The 19,128-nt window shown below is 44.4% G+C and overlaps 1 protein-coding gene across 1 annotated transcript; it reads left to right on the forward strand.

Annotated features, from left to right (window-relative positions):
- Positions 1–3,086: 3,086 nt before the first annotated feature.
- Positions 3,087–16,408, forward strand: LOC125638583 (membrane-spanning 4-domains subfamily A member 15-like). The gene is made up of 6 exons (XM_048854538.2): positions 3,087–3,359; positions 7,995–8,114; positions 9,983–10,039; positions 12,087–12,200; positions 13,129–13,242; positions 16,316–16,408. The coding sequence occupies exons 1-6, from the start codon at positions 3,087–3,089 to the stop codon at positions 16,406–16,408; spliced, it is 771 nt and encodes a 256-aa protein (XP_048710495.2).
- Positions 16,409–19,128: the final 2,720 nt, after the last annotated feature.

Here is a 19,128-nt window from a genome sequence, read left to right on the forward strand (position 1 = left end):
TTTTTGCTGCTGCATCAATGCAGCGTCATCCATTTAGCGCATCTGGTGAAGCCATATTATGTCAACAAGAGAGCATAATTACTCCATCTCAACACTTTAAGTCAATGTAACTCATGGAACTCTTTGGTTGGTTTTTTCACACCTCTGAGCGAAGTAACTTACATCAACTTAAATGGTAGTGTAGACAAGGCCTAAATGTTTATCATACTTAGATGCTGCACCTGGGAATGCTACAGAAGGAGAGAGAGAATGCCTTGGAGAGGAAAAGCACTAAGTAAGTACTGAGTGCACTCATTACAGCTGTTTGGGCTTTTTTTACATAGAAAATTTAATTAAAACAAAAAGATCATTGACATCAACATTTTCAGTGGAAAATTCCTAGTTTTCCTCAAAAAAACTGAAAATTTCAGTTTTCAAACATAATTTTTTTTCTGTGTTCAGCTTTCCAATGAATCATCAACAAATTTTGAGGAAAGCTGATGCTACCCAGCAAGTTTTATACTCAATAAACAAGATTCCACCGGTGAAAACTTTGATCAGAAAACTTCCAACCAGCCCTTGCTATTTTTGTGGCAGTTCCCTCTAGGCAAACAGGAAATGGAAGGGTCTCATTTCACTCAGCAATGCCCCTAGTGGCCGAAGGGCAGTGTTGGTAGGCTCCTATGGGGAGCCCCATATGTTCTGAGCCAGAAGGGATGTGATTAAGGCATATGAGGGACCCTGAGGCAGATAAGGGAAGGGAACAGGACTTTGGAGTCCTACAGTAATACAGGGCAGAGAAGGAGTGGCTGAGTGTGACTTTCAGAGCAGAATTCAAAGTCTGATGCTAATAAAAGCCCGTGACAATTTCCTGGTGAAGCTTGGAGTAGCCCACGGCTGGATGGAGGAGAGCAGCTGCTGTGACAGAGTAAGTGCGTTGGCAAACACTCTTCTTGGGTGACCATTAAAATTGTGGGTTGGTTGACATACTGGGAAAGGAGGCCATGAGGATGCCCTGAGATCCTTTCAGGACCCTTGTAGGAAAATGACGTGAGAATTCAGAAAGCAGCAGATCCAATTACCTGAAGAGAGGAGCAAGGAGAAATTTGTGGCTCAAACAGCATGCTCCTGTGAGAGCAAGTGGCACCTGCCAGACCTAGAAAATGTTCATACAGAAGGGTGGAGAAGTGACAAAACTTGCTTGCCTTCACCCAAAGCTTTCCATGCATCGGCTGCTCGCTACTAAGTGGCACTAGCCAGTGAGTAAAAGAATCAGGGCTCAGAGGTTGGACTGGTGTCGATATCATCTGTGACGTCTCCTGTCTAATAACAGCTGGATCTGGGGTGAGCATTTAGTGCTGCCATAGGTTGGTGCCTCCAGCTCTTTTGAAAACATAGACACAAGTGGTGTCACCCTGCCACCTTCCCACTCCCACAACATCCCCAAGCAAAGAAACAAAGTACTCTGGCCCGGCCAGTGAAAGGGAAACAGAAATGGGACAAAAGTGGGTTGCACAGGTTGGAGAGAATACAATCTCTGGGAAGGAAGAGGCAATCTTTACTATTCCCATGGCCCTTTAGCCTTTCCTTCCTCTTTACAACCACATAGGTTAGAATGGCGTTTAGATTGAGAGCTTTCAAGACCTGAAGGGATCATTATAGTCATCTAGTCTGACGTCCTCTGTAACAGAGGCCATAGAATTCCCCCCAGGGATTTCTGCATCAAGCCCTATAATTCCTGTTTGCACTAGCCTGAATTTATGCTTCCAACACTGGATCTTGTTATACCTTTTTGTCTGTCAAATGAAAGAGCCCTCTACCCTTTGAAATAGTTTTCCCACTTACAGATTGTGACCTCATCCTGCTTTCCAGTGCTTGTTAACACTTAAAAAAATCTAGAGCCTCTTAACATGCCAAACCTAGCAGCAGCTGGGAGTATTATCAAAACTGGACCCTATGGGGTTAGTGCTGTACATTGCCATGTGGGAGGACCCGTAAATGTCTCACAAAATGGGACATAGGCATATGTGCCTCTGCAGCCATCTTTCTTTTAGAGTCTTGGGAGATTATTAACTAGTCTTTGTGTTGTTAACTAGAGCCAGTTGACAAAATCAAATTTTTCCACAGAAAAAATCAATCTTCCATGGAAATCTGAATACCAAAATATTTTTATTTGGAAATGATGACTCATAGGAGGTGTCATTCCTGTGCCTCATTGCCCCCCTTTTTCTCTGTAGGCCAGAAATCCTGGTCAGACAACTTCTCCTATGGCACATCATGGTCCTTCCTCCTGGAAATGGAGGCAGTGCATCATGGGAGTCATTGGCCATGGTGCATGATGGGAGATGTAGTCCTGCCAAGGATCTCAGCCTGCAGAGGAGAAAGGTGATATGTGGCACCTGAACTACAAATCCCATGAGGCACCACAGCAGCATAGCTGAATTGCAATATTTCTGGTTTAGTGCTTTCAGTTTTATGACAAAAAGGTGAAAAGTTCTGTGCAAAGGAGACCCTTTCCACACACACAAATATCCACTTAATGGAAAACAATTTTCAAATGAAAAACAGTTTTAATAGAAAAATTTTGGCCAGCTCTTTCATAAATGCTTTTGGGTCTGATCCCATGCCTTTGAAGTTAATGGGAATGTTTCCTTCACTTCAATGGGAGCAGGAGCAGGGCCTTTGTGCCAAAGGACCTGAGTAAATTTCAAAATCTATCAGCCCTAGGATAATCAATTACACAGCTCTGGAAAATTCCATCCTGAAAAGTTAAAGATCCAGAAAGTTAAAAGCACCTGGAAACGAAGGGGTGGAATGGAGACACTAGAGCTCCGTGGTTGAGATTTTAAAAGTTTAATTTAATGGGAGTTGTGTGGCTGAATCCTTGAGTCAGCTTTTGGAATTGCAACCCTTATTTGTGGGTGTTGCTCGTGCTCCAATTATAGCTGCATGAGAAGGACAAAATCATGACAGGGACTCAAAAGGGGTTGAGCAATAAGTAATGAAGATTCCTACTCAGCATGGCCCAGGGGCTAATTTTGGAACCAGTATTATTACATATGCTTTAATCTGGGCCAATCACTCTTTTATGCAGCATCTTCACCATCATGGCAGCACCAGGAAGCACGGCCAATGGAGTGCTTGTGTTCATGCCCCCAAACAGCACTCGCATCGTCCAACAAGGCCAGGGGGTCTCTGGTGGCATTTTTCAGACTCCTGAGATGGTGCAATGTGCGCCTCAGCAGTTCACAGTCATGAACCAACTTGGGAACCAACCTCTTGGGTCAGTGTACCCCAGGAGTCCCGCTGAGCAGGTCGCGCAGCTGAAGAAAGTAGGGATGATGGAGATATTCCTCAAAGCACAGCCCAAGGCCCTGGGGGTAAGTGTGATCTTTGCTCTCAGTCCATGAGAATGAGTCATTTCTTTGCAGAAGGGCCTACACAGGTGGATGAAGGCCTGAGCATGAGCAAACTCCAGACTCCACCCTTTTCTTTTTTACTTTAACCAACAGCTTTATGGGAAGGATGCATCAAGCCAGTGCCATCAAGTGACTTGGAATCTCTGAGACCAAGGGTAGATCTGACCTCTTCTTGAGACTTCATTGCTTTGTGGGGGGGAAGGGAATGAGAAAAATACATACAGGGTTCCAGGGGCAGTGAATCCTATTAGCTGCCCAAACAGGGAGAAATGAGGATTAATTAAGCAAAGGAGAAACAATGGGGGAAAGGATGACAAATCAACTGTTTCTGTAACTAAATGAATGAAACAGCCCCAAGTTGGCAGGGGCCATCTCGGGGAGGAAGGGACTGCAATTCAGCTGGTGTAAATCGATGTAGCTTCATTGTGCTAATTCACTCCAGCTGAGGATCTGGTCTGAGAAACAGCAGTTCAAACCCAGGGTCCCTCTCTTAGTTACTGCAGTGCAGAGCTGATTCCATTCAGCCTTTAACTACTAGTGAAATCAACCAACCTGCAACTTCTATCCATCAGTCTAGAGGAATATGCCAATGCTTCTTCATTTGTTTATAATTATGTAAATAAATAGGCAAATAAATTAATAGATTTTAAGGCCTGTAGGGACCACTAGGATCATTTAGTTTGACCACCTGTGTATCACATCTGTATCACCAGAGAACTTCCCTGAATTAATTCCTATTTGAATTCAAGCATATCTTTTAGAAAGGCATCCAGTCTTGATTTTAAAATTATCAGTGATGGAGAATCCACCACAACCCTTGGTAAGTTGTTCCAATGGTTAGTTACCTTCAGTGTTAAACATTTGTATCTTATCTCCAGTCCAAATTTGTCTAGCTTCAGCTTCCAATGATTGGATTTGCTAGACCTTTGTCTGCTAGATTGAAGAGCCTGTTACTAAATTTTATTTCCCCACAGAGGTGCCTATAAATTGTGAACAAGTGAAACCTTAATCTTTTTAAGATAAGATAACCAGATTCCTGAGAATGTGCCGGTTTGGACTATCTTGTTGCAAAGTTAGGGCTCCTCTGGCTCAAAAGATCCAAAATCTCTGCTGGTGTACATAGTCACAGACCCATCCCTGTCAGTGGAGTTTTGTCCCACAGCAGGGAATTTGTTCGGAGTGGTTACTGGATCAGTGAATGTCAGTGTGGTGATGTCAAGGTTCCTTCCCCACTCTGAACTCTAGGGTACAGATGTGGGGACCTGCATGAAAGACCCCCTAAGCTTATTCTTACCAGCTTAGGTTAAAAACTTCCCCAAGGTACAAACTTTGCCTTGTCCTTGAACCGTACGCTGCCACCACCAAGTGTCTTAAACAAAGACCAGGGAAAGAGTCCACTTCCCCAAAAATATCCCCCCAAGCCCTACACCCCCTTCCCTGGGGAAGACTTGATAAGAATCCTCACCAGTTTGTACAGGTGAACACAGACCCAAACCCTTGGATCTTAAGAACAATGAAAAATCAATCAGGTTCTTAAAAGAAGAATTTTAATTAAAGAAAAGGTAAAAGAATCACCTCTGTAAACTCAGGCTGGTAAATACCTTACAGGGTAATCAGATTCAAAACATAGAGAATCCCTCTAGGCAAAACCTTAAGTTACAAAAAGACACAAAAACCGGAATATACATTCCATCCAGCACAGTTTATTTTACCAGCCATTAAACAAAAGGAAATTAATGCATTTCTAGCTAGATTACTTACTAATTTAAGGAGTTGTGAGGCTGCATTCCTGATCTGTTCCCGGCAAAAGCATCACACAGACAGACCAAACCCTTTGTTCTTCCCCCTCGCCTCCAGATTTGAAAGTATCTTGTCCTCTCGTTGGTCATTTTGGGTCAGGTGCCAGCTAGGGTACCTTAGCTTCTTAACCCTTTACAGGTGAAAGGGTTTTTCCTCTGGCTAGGGGGGATTTTATAGCACTGTATACAGAAAGGTGGTTCCCCTTCCCTTTATATTTATGACAGGTGATCTGTGGGTTTCTTGTACATAGTTGTCTGTAGGGTTCCAGTGTTGAAGTTGAATTGTGGTGTCCAGGAAGTTGATGTTGGTGTGGGAGTGTTCCAGAGAGAGTTTAACAGAGAGGTGAAGGTTATTGACATTATGGTGGAAATCTATGAAGGAGTTTAAGTTGTCTGTTCAGAGGATGAAAATACCATCCATGTATCTCAGGTATATCATTGGTTTCATGGTACATTTTCCAGACATTCTTCTACAAGATGGCCCATGAAGAGATTGGCATACTGGGGACCCATCCTAATACCCATGGCTGTTACTATGGTTTGACAAAGTGTTTGTAATTGAATGTAAAACTATTATGGGTGAGGATGAAATGGATGAGTTTGGCAATGTGTTTGTGGTAGGTATCTGAAGGTTGTCCATTGTCTTGTAAATATTTAAGGCAGGCAGCTTTGCTGTCATTGTGAGGGATGTTGGTGTATTGGGAGTATTAAGGATGGCATTCTGCGGGACTTCATTGATGTTGCAGAGTTTATGAAGGAAGTCAGTTGTGTCCTGGAGGAAGCTGTCCCTTTGTGTGGTGAGTAGTATGAGGATGGTTTCTGTGAGACCCTATATTCCTTCAGTAAGAGTGCTGTGGCCAGATATGACGGGTCTGCCTGGCTTCCCTTGTTTGTGTATCTTGGGAAGCATGTACAAGGTCCCTGGGGTGGATTCATGGTGGATGAGTTTGTAGAGTTTCTCTTGGAGCTATTTGGGGAAGAATTTGAAGATTTCCTTAAATTCCTGGGTAAATTGTGGTGTGAGGTCATCTTTGAGGTCTTTATAGTCGGTGGTGCTGGAGAGTTGTCAGTTGGCCTCATTAACGTAGTCATCATGGTTGAGGATTATAATGGCAACCCCTTTGTCTTCTGGTTTCATCACTCTGGTGATTAGATTTCAGGGACTGTACAGCTGTCGTCTCGGCAGTGGAGAGATTGTGATAGAAGTGGTGATTGTTAAGGATTTCAGTAAAAAATCAAGTGTGGTTTTGTCTGCTCTGTGGTATCCAGTCTGATGATTTTTTTCTGATTGTCAGTGATGATGTGGTAATTATGAGTAGAGTCATCAATTCTTTGAGTGGAGATGGTAGAATAATTTTTCCAGTTCTCTACATGTTAGTATGGTATCAGGTTCTGTTGTAAGGCAGAAGTTCAGTCCCTTAGAGTACAGAAAATTTCAGCTGCAGTTAGAGACAGTCTTTGTGAAATGATGTTTGGCTGTTGGGTAGTGTCAATGTTGTGGGCACTGGTGCCCTGGTTTCTCCTGGAGGTGCGGTTGTGGGTTGTGGAGTAGTTGTAGTTGGTTCCACTTTTTGTTTTTGTGTTGAATACCTGTCATCAGATTTCTTTGATGATTTACAAGTAACTTTCCTGGGCTTTTAGTTCCAGTGTGTGGGAGCACATGAAGATTTCTTGTTTGAGATGCTCCCTTCTGGAATATATGAAGTTCAAAAAGTAGTTCCTTCATTTTTCTGAAGTCCATCTGCAGAGCTTTTCAACATATTTGGAATTATATGTAGTGGCCAGAGGGTTATGATGGTGAGATGTCTGAGGATGATATTTTCTGTCTTGACTTTTCTCAGGAAGTAGATGTCGCTCTTAAATTTTGTTTCCTTTTTCTTCATGTTCTGGAGTTTCTACTTCAGATAGCAAAATTTGTTATCTTCCATTATTATATGCAGTGTTGTTGTAGCTATGTTGGTCTCAGGATATTAGAGAGACAAAGTGGGTGAAGTGATATCTTTTATTGGACCAACTTCTGTTGGTAAGAGAGAGACAAGCTTTCGAGCTCACACAGATTTGCTTCTCTGATTCATTCTTTGGTGGTGATTCCTGTCACTGTTGAGGGAGTCACTAGGGGAACCACATTTTTTCAATGGGAAATGTAGTTTCTGCAAAATCAAAATTTTCCATTGAGAAAATCAAAAACAAAATATTTTGTTTTGGGTTGGGACTTCCCAAATCAAAGTGCTTCAGTTTGTCAAACTGAACTGAAATGTTTCCCCTCAGGTCAGTTTGACATTGAAACGGCATCCACCTGAGCTGCTACAAAGCCTCAAGGAAGTTGTAGTTCAGAGGGTGGTGTAGGACTGGCTCCCTGTTCCAAACTACGTCTTCCAAGACGCACTGCGGTCTTCTCTTTTACTGGACCACTATGGTATGTCATGGGAGTCCCACGATTCCACAAATGTAGGTGTAGTCCAGCTAGGAAGTCTAGCCCATAGAAGAGAATGGGGACACTAGGCACCCCAACTACAATTCCCACAAGGCAACACACTGACTCAGGTGGACTCAGTCCAGCGTTAACCAAGCCTAAATGAAATATTTCAAGTCAGTTTGACAAACTGAAACTAAATGTTTCAACATTTCCAAACTGAAATTTTTCAGTTTTCAGATTAAAACAAGTCTCTAGAGATTAGAATTTCCCACAGGATGGAATTTTCAATTTCCGATCAGCTCTGCTCAGGACATGGTGCTCCACTCCTCCACCAGGTGGCAAAGAATTGGCTCCTCTTACTACCCCATTGTCTTCCCACAGGCCATCCAGATCCTGACTGGGCTGATGCACATTGGCTTTGGGGGTGTCTCTGCAGTTTTCATCCGACACTACGCTTCCATCTCTTTTATTGGAGGATATCCCTTCTGGGGAGGACTTTCTGTGAGTAGAATAAATGGAATCATTCATAAAATGATGGCATGGCCACATGGATAAATAATCACTGTCTATCATTAATGCTCTACCCATCTATCAGGACTGAAGTGATACACATAAGATAAACAAAGGGCAAGATGGACACTTCCAGAATCTTAATGCACTTTCTAAAAATGAGTGAAATACACCTCATAAAACACTAGTGAGTTAGATATTATTATCCCCATTTTAAAGATGGGACATCAAGGGGCTAATGGAGTCACCCAAGGTAATGCAGTTGGATTGTGGCAGAAGTAAGTATAGAATCCAGATCTCCTGATTCCTCCTCATTTACTTCAAACTTCCTGTATGTATCAAGAGACAATGCAGACTGTAGCTATGGTCGATAAGAAACAAATACCTAGTACAGCACTACCAAACTCAACCCACAAAGGGAAAGTGACAGCGTGCGGTCAGCTCAGGAACCTGCAGCAGATGTCACTCCACTGGGATATGGTAAAACGTTAGTCCATCTAAACTAGCATGCCTCTTAGTCTGCTGCCACGCTTGCTGCTGTCACTTGGTAGATCATTGGCCCATCTAAGGTGCTGACCTATTTTCTGCCATTACAGCAGATCATTCATCTGCATCATGCAGTGCCCCAGATCAGGCTTCAAAATACCTTCCCCATGTTTGTGTCACCTTAGACCCCCACCCAATAAAACCCACCCACATGCACTTGAAAGACAGGTGCCTTCCACCAGCTACCACTCTCACAATCCCTGCTACCCCACCTTGCCTGTTCTACACATTGGGTGTCCTGGCTTCTCGTTTTGAAAATCTGCTCATCCTATTCACCAAAACTGTCTTGTTGGGCTGCTGTTAAGGACCAAGCTCCTGTGAAATCCCTGCCTTAACCCCTCTGCTGGCCCAATGTTGGCACTCAGACATCTGTGAAATCATTGGCTCAGCACTTCTGGCTACTGGGCTGATGTCAAAACCCAAGCCTTTGTGAGGTCACTGTCTGAGCACCCTAGTTTACTAGGCTTAGCTCAAGGCTCAGGTCTCCATCCTTTAGTGAATCTCCTGGCTGAACTAGACCCTGTTAGGGTTTATCTACCCGGAGTGGGGAAAGAACCTTGGCTGATGAGCAAAAAGGGCAAATCTCCTGCCAGGTTCCAAACCAGGGACCCGTTCAACTGTCAAGTGAAATTGGTCACTGGTCTGCCATAGAAAGCAGAGTGTGGAGGTGACAGCAGGGGTCACTGCAGGTCTGGACTTTATTTAGCATGTACATAGTCATCTAGCCAAGTGATGGCATCTTCAATGGCGTGATGCAGTTCTTCTAGGCCACAGCTGGACTGAGGCATGTTAGCACTGCTGGGAAGCTGGGGAGGACAGCACTGGAATAGCAGGAGGTACTGCAGGTCAGGCTTGAGATGTGGAGGTGCTCAGATACCATGGTGATGGGAGTACTATACAATCTCCATAGGTAGAGAAGTAGGCGTCAGATGGCACAGCTGCACTGAGTGGAAGATGGGGTGAGGAACCTGGTGACTTCCTGATCTCTTCTCAGGACCATCCTTTCATTGCTCTATTAATGGAGAGAGGAGCAAGAACTCAGAAGGAGAAGAGAAGAAGAGGAGGAGGAGAATCTGTGGGGAAGGATTATGGTATGGGTGTCACCTTAATAGATTAGATTGAAGTGAACCTGGATGGCAGCATTATTAGATGGAAAGTGCTTTCTAAGCATTAGGTATAATTATTATGACTGCCCCTGCTGAGGGAAGTGTGTCATTCTTTCCCTTTGCTTCCATCACATACAGCCTGTCTTGGAGGAGTGATCATTCTTGTAAGTGTGAAATATGAATGATGGTTTTCTCTTTCCTGGGCAGTTTGTCATTTCTGGATCCCTCTCGGTTGCAGCTGAGAATCATCGCAACACCTGTTTGGTGAGTTTCTAGATATTGTTTCCTCCTCTTCCTTAATGTGGGGGATACTCAGAGTTTAGCTCTGCTTCGCCCAGGGCACTATCCAGGAAGAGAGTTGCTGATGAGAGAGCAAAGAGCTTGTTCATCAAGAACATGGAGAAGGAATGTTGGAGAGGGAGAAGGTGGGAGAGGTAATATCATTTATTGGACCAGCTTCTGTTGGAACATGTGTTGGAGAGGAAGACAGAAGAGACCAATAGGGAGCTGGAGGAGAAATGGAGATACTTTAAATCACTCTCTGCCGTCTGCCTCAGTATTCTTAGTGATGCTGAACTGAGAGCCAGTAGAGCTGAGTTAATTCCTCACTCTGCCGGAAACCTTGGGCAAGTCTCTTCACCACTCTGTGTTTCACTATCCCTCTTGTGTGTTTAGATCATAAGCTCTTGGGGGCAGGGACTGTATATGTGTGTGTATGTACAGCACCCTGCACAATGAACAACCAGTCTCAATTGGAACCTCTAGCTGTTATCATAGTAAGAGTCAGCTGGGCTTATCTAACTTTCCCAAAGAAGTTCAGGGTTTGAGTTGAGTGTAAGGTTCAGGCTGGTTCTTATATCTTCTTTCTATTAAATTTTTATTTAAAATTTCTCAGTATATACTGTGACAAAGTTCCTCCTCTACCTTGGTGGGTCTTGCGCTTATTGGCAGATTTGCTCACCTTGGAGCTTCGCGGCAGCCCTCAGTTTGGCCGTTTTCATGAACCCACAGTCCAGGTCAACTCCTCCTGTGTCTGACCAGGAGTTGGGAGGTTTGGGGGGAACCCGGGCCCACCCTCTACTCCGGGTTCCAGCCCAGGGCCCTGTGGAATGCAGCTGTCTAGAGTGCCTCCTGGAACAGCTGTGCGATGGCTACAACTCCCTGGGCTACTTCCCCATGGCCTCTTCCCAACACCTTCTTTATCCTCACCATAGGATCTTCCTCCTGGTGTCTGATAATGCTTATACTCCTCAGTCCTCCAACAGTATGTGTTCTCATTCTCAGCTCCTAGTGCCTTTTGCTCCCAGCTCCTTACACACACACCACAAACTGAAGTGAGCTGCTTTTTAAACCCAGGTGCCCTGATTAGCCTGCCTTAATTGATTCTAGCAGCTTTTTGATTGGCTGCAGGTGTTCTAATCAGCCTGTCTGTCTTAATTGTCTCCAGAAGGTTCCTGATTGTTCTGGAACCTTCCCTGTTACCTTACCCAGGGAAAAGGGACCTACTTAACCTGGGGCTCATATATCTGTCTTCTATTACTCTCCTGTAGCCATCCGGCCCAACCCTGTCACAATACAGAATAAATAAACTATATGGACACTTTTCATAATACAGTAACCATTTGCTACCTAATCTTAGCTGTACTTGAAACATTTAATTATTCATATGTATATATATAATATGAATGGTTAAAATATAAATCAATTATTTGTATTATACAATTTACAAACAAGCAAAATTTGTTTATAAAAATCCAACTAATTAAACCAAAAAAATTAAGTTAACCTAAAGAATAGAAGCAAAGTTCAGAGGAGGGGATTAGAGATGCGGAGGAAATGAAATGGGTAAAGAGGAGGGAGAAGTAAGGGAGCTCATTCATTTAACAGGATCATTCAAATACTTCCAGGAGAGCATCCCATATCTCTGAGAATTTTTCTTGGGTATGTCTGTTACAATACACACGTCTTTCCATGGTGGCCACACTTATGATATCTATGCTCCAGTCATCAATTGTTGGTCATTCTTTGGATTTCCATGCTTGTAGTACTGGTCTCGTAGTACTAGTGCTCTGCTTAGCCAAAGTTTTTCAGATTTATTCACCTTCCAGTTAACATCCATTGGGGTTAAAATTACATTTTTGGCTGGTAACACAATTTTATCTGACAGGAAAAAGGTGACTCTGCAATTAAGTTCTGCCCAAAACATATGAGTGCTGGAGCATTCCCAGAACACACAGGTGGGCTGGTTCTTATTTTAACCAAACCTGTTCTCTGCCTACACACAGCCTGACCCTCTGCACGTCTCTTTCAGATGAGAGGCAGCCTGGGAATGAACATCACTAGCGCCATCTTCTCAGCCATTGGGATCATTCTCTTGCTAACGGAGCTGATTATTAATGCATCAAATTACAGCTACACTTATGAAGTATTTCTTTTGTTGGTAAGTGACCAGACTCTGCCATAGAACCATAGAAGTATAAGGCTGGAAGGGACCGAGGTCGTCCAGCCCATCCCCCTGCACAGAAGCAGGGTTACGTCTACCTGGAGCATTCCTAACAGGTTTATTTAAAATACCAGGTACCTGGAATTGTCCCAAGCCTTTGACCCCAGGGTAGAAACTATCCATGTCTTCAGCTCCAGACTTTCTGATTTGGTTCTGCTGGATAAAGCCCGTGTCAAAACTCCTGTCAATGTTAAAAATCAGACGGGGACCATGTTTTTCTTCTGTTTTTACAGCACCAAGCACAATATGGTCCTGATCTATGACTGGGATTTCCAGGCGCTTTCAACATACAAATTTAGAATAACTCCTGTTGATTTCAGCAGGAGTGGACCCAAATGTCTGTTTTATTTTATTTAACCCCACTTTGCACGGATGGGGCACTGAGGCACAGGGAAGTGAAGCCACTTGTCCAAAGTCACATGCAGGAAAGTGGTAGAACTCAGAACTGAACCCAGCTCTTCTGAGTTCTATTCCATTGTTTGAGCGACTAGGCCACACAGCCTCCCCTAGGCTTTATGATCCTCCATCTTCACAAATGGCTGCATCTCAGGGACACTGATTCCTGTAGATCCAAGAGAAAACAGAAGTCTATGATCTCCTGACAGTGGTGTGGCTCCAGGCATCACAATTACCAGGGCTGCTGAACAGTTTCAATGAGGAGAAGAATTCTGTGTGCCTGGGAGGAGGGAAGAACTGGAACCGAATTTCTGCGTCCCCAGAATTGGACTCCCCACTACGTTCCCTTGGAGGGAAAAGAGGGGTTTTTATGTACCTCATGGCACCCCTGTGCAGTGTGTTACCTCTAGCAGTCAAAATTAATTAGCATCCCCTGTGGTTTTGTGCTCTCCAGAGTGCCGGGAAGGGGATCACGTTCATGCTGCTTTTGTTCACCATCCTGGAGTTTTCCATTGCCGTCTCAACCACATACTTTGCATCCCAAGCCATCCGCTATACCCCCAACACTGTGAGTCTTTCAGCTCTCAAACGGGATGTGAGTCAGATCATGTGTTGAATGGAAGAGAAGATGTCTGCCTGAACAAAGTGCCCACCCTGATGGGAGGAGTGTCCCTGGGGAAGGACCTGAATGTCTCTTGGGGGCCACTGAAGGGGGAAAGTGACAGCCCTTGAGTTGGGCTGGTTGAAAATTTGGTCAAATAGTTTTCTTGATGGGAAATTGGGGTTTTGACTAAATGAGAATTTTAGCAGAAAGCACCTGCTTTCTTCACAAAATATTTCCATTTTGCCTAAACACTGAACACCTGAAAACAAACTATTTAAATACAAAGTGGCACCATGCTTCTTGATGGCAGTTGTAGTTCAGCTGCGGCATGCTCCCATTTTCCTCTATGGGCTGCGTTCTCTAGCTGGACTACATCTCCCATGATGCACCATTGCCAGGGCCCCTGTGACACATCCCCCTCCTCTCCCCAACAAAGGGAAAGTGGTAAATCATGGGAGATATAGTCCTGCCAGTGACCATGGCTCTTAGAGGACAATAGAAGTTGTGATGCACCATGGTTGCACGTTGAATCAAAATATTTTGGCGGTTGACAGATTTTTGTTGACATTTTTGGCAGAGGAAATTGCCCATTTTCTGGCCCTTTTTATCCTGATTCCTAACCAGGCTGCTAACACCATGGTCCAAGTGAATGAATTTTTTTTATGGGAGGGGGAAATAATCCCAGTTTTCACTGCCACCACATTGACCTTCATTGTCAGTGGTTTAATTTCCATATATCAGAGGGGTAGCCTTGTTAGACTGGTCTGTAAAAGCGGCAAAGAGCCCTGTGGCACCTTATAGACTAACCGATGTATTGGAACATAAGCTTTCATGCATGCATCCGACGAAGTGGGTATTCACCCATGAACGCTTATGCCTTAATTTCCACAGGGATTCATTTTATCTCTCTGTGCCAGGTGGGGAGGAACAGGAGACTGTAACTGGGCCAGAACCTGAACTGCAATCCCTCGTTTTTGTGCCACTGAAAGTCACTGGCTGTCCTCAGCAGAGAATTCCCTTGGCACAGAATTCCCACCTGGCACCACCAGCCCTTACTCTCTTGGTGGAGGGCATGCACTGAGGGCACGGTCAGAGTCCCTTGTATTCCAGCAATACCTTGGGGGAAGAGGCGCCATCTTTCTCAGTTGCTGGGGGGTGCTCAACCCCCGTTCTGCCCCAGGCCCCAACCCCACTCCACATCTTCCCCAAGCCCCTGCCCCGCCTCTTCCTGCTCTGCCTCTTCCCGCCCTGTTCTGCCCCCTCCCCCAAGCGTGCCCCTCACTCCTTCCCATCCCCCACCCCTAGCACCTCCTGCATGCCGCTGAACAGCTGAGCACGGCAGGCAGCAGGCGCTGGGAAGGAGGGGAAGGAGCTGATCAGAGGGGCTGCCGGTGGGCTGGAAGCACTGGGGGGAAGGGTGAGAAGCTGATCGGGGGGGCTGCCAATGGGTGCTGAACACCCACTATTTTTTATGTGAGTGCTCCAGGGCTGGAGCATCCACGGAGTCAGTGCCTATGCTTGGGGTCATCACCAGCCTTGATGTTTTAGAGCAGCTGTTGGGACTAACACAGAGCCACCCATGGAGTCATGATGCTGCAAACTCCCCTCCCAAAAGCTACAGCTGTGGACATTCCCTAGAGGGACAATGTTTCTAGCCAGACAGCAAAATAAATGAATCCAGGCAACAAAAACTCCTTGTTTGGGGTCAACTCACTGCTGTGATGCTGGTGTAGAATCTGACCTTCCCAAGGCTGTCTGCCTCCCATTCAGCAGTTCTCAGGGCGGTTCCTCTGAGCACCTTTGCATAACAAAGGGAGTTGCTGAGGTGAGGTTGACCCTTGTTGACATGGGAGTAAGTAATCTCACACACTGATGGACTAACATTTTCTCAAACTGTGGTAAAACTGTGTTTTTATGAAGAACCCCCCCTCCCCCCGTTTTTGTCTAAATTTTCCACAGACCTTTTTTATTTTTTTCAGCAGCAATTGTAATACTACAATATTTTGACAAAACCAAAATATTTCAGTTTGGAAATACTGCCATGGTGCCTGATAGGGGTTGTAGTTTGAATGCCTCATGTTGCCATTCTCTTACGTAGGCCAAGCGCCTTGGCCTGACTACAACTCCCATGATGCGAAATTGCCTCCCCTCTTGGTGAGGGGAGGTTGTTGTATCCTAGGCATCCCTGGTCATGGTGCGTCATGGGAAATGTAGTCTAGCCTGTGTTCCTGACCCATAGCGAAGAATTGGGACACCAGGCGACCAAACTGCATCTCCTATGAGCATCTCCAAATTGAAATCTTTCGGATTTCAGGCACTCTTTTGAGGTGAAAAATTTAATTTTTCCCAGGAAACAGGATACTTTTCATGAAATATTTCACAGAAAAGTTTGGGGCTTGTTCATTTTTGGTTCTTTTTGTTTTGTTTTTTGGAGGGTTTTTTTGTTTTGTTTTTTAAAATCAGCATTTCGACAGGAAATTTTCAAGCATCCCTAGCAAGAAGCAGAGAGGAATGCTCTGTGGCATAGTGAGACCTACCACATTAACCCTTTAAGTGCATCTCAGCAAATCTGCTGCAGTCAGGACTGAAGAGAACCTCTAGTTTCTTTATCCAAAATGTCATCACTATATCAAGAGACCAGAGTTATGTTCGTGACACCTGAGACCCATGCAACTACACAAAGAAAATCCTACCAATAGTGAGTAGGGGGTTGATAGTGATGATGGCACAGATTCATCCTTGTTGTAATGCCAGTCAGTACAGGAGATTTACACGTGGGATGCACCTGTCCCAGTTATACCAACTAGAGGGATTAGGAAGACGATGGTGGTAGTGTTGAAAAATGTGTTGATGAAAGGGAGTGGAAGAGTGAGGAAGGTGATGGGGGTGAGCATGGAAGACTGAGAAAGGTGATGGGGGTGAAGAATGTGAGGAAGATGATGGAGCGAGAATAGAGGGGTGAGGAAGGTGATGGTTGTGGGGATGAGAATGGAGATAATGATGTTACCAGTGAGGACTGATCTCTTTTGTTCTGCAGGCCATGTTGTTCATGCCATATGTTGCCAATGCAAATGTTGGGGTTCCTTCTGCACAAATGGCCTCTCCAGAACCTCACACCAATGTGGCTTAGACCCCAAAGACGAGACCGAGTAATGGGCTTCATAACGAACTCCTACCAGAGATTGCTCCAGCTGTGGCTCCTATTGAGAAGTAAAATCCAATGTAAATGAATTACACAAAGTTCTGTATTAATATGCCTAGTAAGGAATCTATTTGTCAAAAAAAAATGTACCAGACTTTTATGGGGGGGGGGGGGGTCTGTATTGTTACAGACATACTTGCTGACCGATATTTTGAAATAAATTACCAAAATAATTGTAACTTGCATTAGTATATTGTGATATTTTAACAAATAAAATATATGCAGATTGTTCCTTCCTGAGTGCAGTACTTTGAATTTGTCCTTATTGAATTTCATCCTATTTACTTCAGACCATTTCTCCAGTTTGTCCAGATCCTTTTGAATTTTTATTCTATCATCCAAAGAATTTGAAACTGCTCCCAGCTTGGTATCATCCTTAATCTTTATAAGTGTACTCTCTCTGCCATTATCTAAATCAGAGGTCAGCAACCTTCGGCATGTGGCCCATCAGGGTAATCTGCTGGTGGTCCGTGAGACATTTTGATGACATTGACGGCCCCCCGCAGCTCCCAGTGGCCGTGGTTCACTGTTCCCACCCAATGGGAGCTGTGGGAAGCGGTGGCCAGCACGCCCCTATGGCTCGCCGCTTCCTGCAGCTCCCATTGGCCAGGAACGGCAAACCGCGGCCACTGGGAGCTGGAGGGGCTGTGCCTGTGGATGGTCAATGTCAGCAAAATGTCTCGCAGCCCACCAGCGAATTACCCTGATGGGCCGCATGCGGAAGGTTACCAACCCCTGATCTAAATCATGGACAAAGATATTGAACAGAACAAGACCCAGAACTAATCTCTGCGGGTCCCCACTCAACATACCCTTCCAGCTTGACTGTGAACCACTGATAACTACTGTCCGGGAATGGTTTTCAGTTATGCACCCACATTATAGTAGCTCCATCTAGGTTGTATTTCCCTAGTTTATTTATGAGACAGTCATGTGAGTCAGTTTCAAAAACCTTACTGACATCAATATATACCACATCTACCCCTTCCCCCATCCACAAGGCTTGTTACCCTGTCAAAGAAAGCTACTAGGTTGTTTTGACATGATTTGTTCTTGACAAATCCATGCTGACTGTTACTTATCACCTTATTATCTTCTAAGTGTTTGCAAATTGATTGCTTAATCATTTGCTCCATTATCTTTCTGGTTACTGAAGTAACCTGATGGGCCTGTAATTCCCCGGTTTTCCTTATTTTTTTTTTTTAATGGGAACTATATTTGCTCTTTTCCAGTCCTCTGGAATCGCACCTGTGTTCCATGACTTTTCAAAGATAATCGCTAATGGCTCAGATATCTTCTTCAGTATTCCAGGATGTATTATATCAGGTGCTGCGACCTGAAGACATTTAACTTGTCTAAATAATTTTTAACTTGTTCTTTCCCTAGTATAGCCTCTGATCCTACCACATTTTCACTGACATTGACTATTTCAAACGTCCAATCGCTACTACCTTTTTTTGGGTGAAAACTGAAACAAAAAAGTCATTTCCACATTTTCTGTTATTGTTCCCCCGCACCCTCCATTGAGTAACAGGCCAACCCTGTCCTTGGTCTTCCTCTTGCTTCGAATGGATTTGCAGAATGTTTTCTTGTTACCCTTTATGTCTCTAGCTAGTTTAATTTCATTTTTTGCCTTGGCCTTTTTAATTTTGTCCCTACATACTTGTGATCTTTGTTTATATTCAGCCTTTGTAATCTGACCTAGTTTCCACATTTTGTAGGACTCTTTTTTTGTATTCCTGATCATTGAAGATCTCCTGATTAAATTCATTTAGTCCTAGTCATTTGCTTGCATGTGACAAATCCCTTCAGTTCATAGCACAGAAGCAGTGACAGGCCCTTTTCATGCCAAGTGGCTAGTCAAAGTTTGGAGCCCTGTGGGTGTTCCAGTTGGGAGCAGAAATTGGTGCTAGCCAGGTGGTTCTTTGATACAGTTGTGTTTCTTTTCAAGGAATGTTCAAAGTCCTTGGTCTCTGAATGCAGACAGAAGCAAATAGCAGGAAACAGCTTCTTTTGCTCACAGCACCAAGGACACCCTTTTAGCCTGCTCCCTGACCCAAAAACCTCTTTCCCAGTGTTTTCCAGGGTCAGCCACCACACTTTCAGCTGCTCCTTCAGGCTGCCTGCCTCTCTCTTAGGGTATGTCTACACTACAGCAGCACAGCTCTGGCACCTCTGGGCCATTGTTTGAATGCTTTCTACATCGACAGAAGGGATTTTTCCATTGAGGTAGGTAATCCACTTCTGTGAGAAGCTAGATCTTCTGTCAACCTAGCCACATCGACTCCGGGGGTTCAGTGAACCTAGCTACGGTGCTTAGGGCGTGAAATTTTTCAGAGATCTGAGCAATCTGGTGAGGTTGACCTAAGATTTAAGTGTAGACCAGGCCTTAGTCTGTCCCTGTCTGACCTCAGTTTGCGTGATCTCTTTCTCGCTTACACATACACACATGCACAAAACAATACTCAGCCAAAAACTGCTGAGAGGGTTCGCACACACCTTTTGTCTTAGATGGGGCTTAGGCTTAGAGTTATGTTAACTGAAAGGTTAACTAACAGTGTTTCGAGCCTCACCCAGAGCCCATTAAAGTTCATGGAAGGACTCCTGTCGACTCCAGGGCCTCATAACTAAGATTTTCAAAGGTGAGT

This window comes from Caretta caretta, chromosome 6 (assembly GCF_965140235.1).
Source record: "Caretta caretta isolate rCarCar2 chromosome 6, rCarCar1.hap1, whole genome shotgun sequence".
In the NCBI taxonomy this organism is placed as follows: Eukaryota; Metazoa; Chordata; order Testudines; family Cheloniidae; genus Caretta; species Caretta caretta.

Coding starts and splice junctions, on each gene's coding strand:
- LOC125638583 (XM_048854538.2), top strand. CDS start 3,087: ATGGCAGCACCAGGAAGCACGGCCAATGGAGTGCTTGTGTTCATGCCC. Junction 3,360..7,994: donor CACAGCCCAAGGCCCTGGGG/GTAAGTGTGATC, acceptor GTCTTCCCACAG/GCCATCCAGATCCTGACTGG. Junction 13,243..16,315: donor TCCGCTATACCCCCAACACT/GTGAGTCTTTCA, acceptor TTTGTTCTGCAG/GCCATGTTGTTCATGCCATA.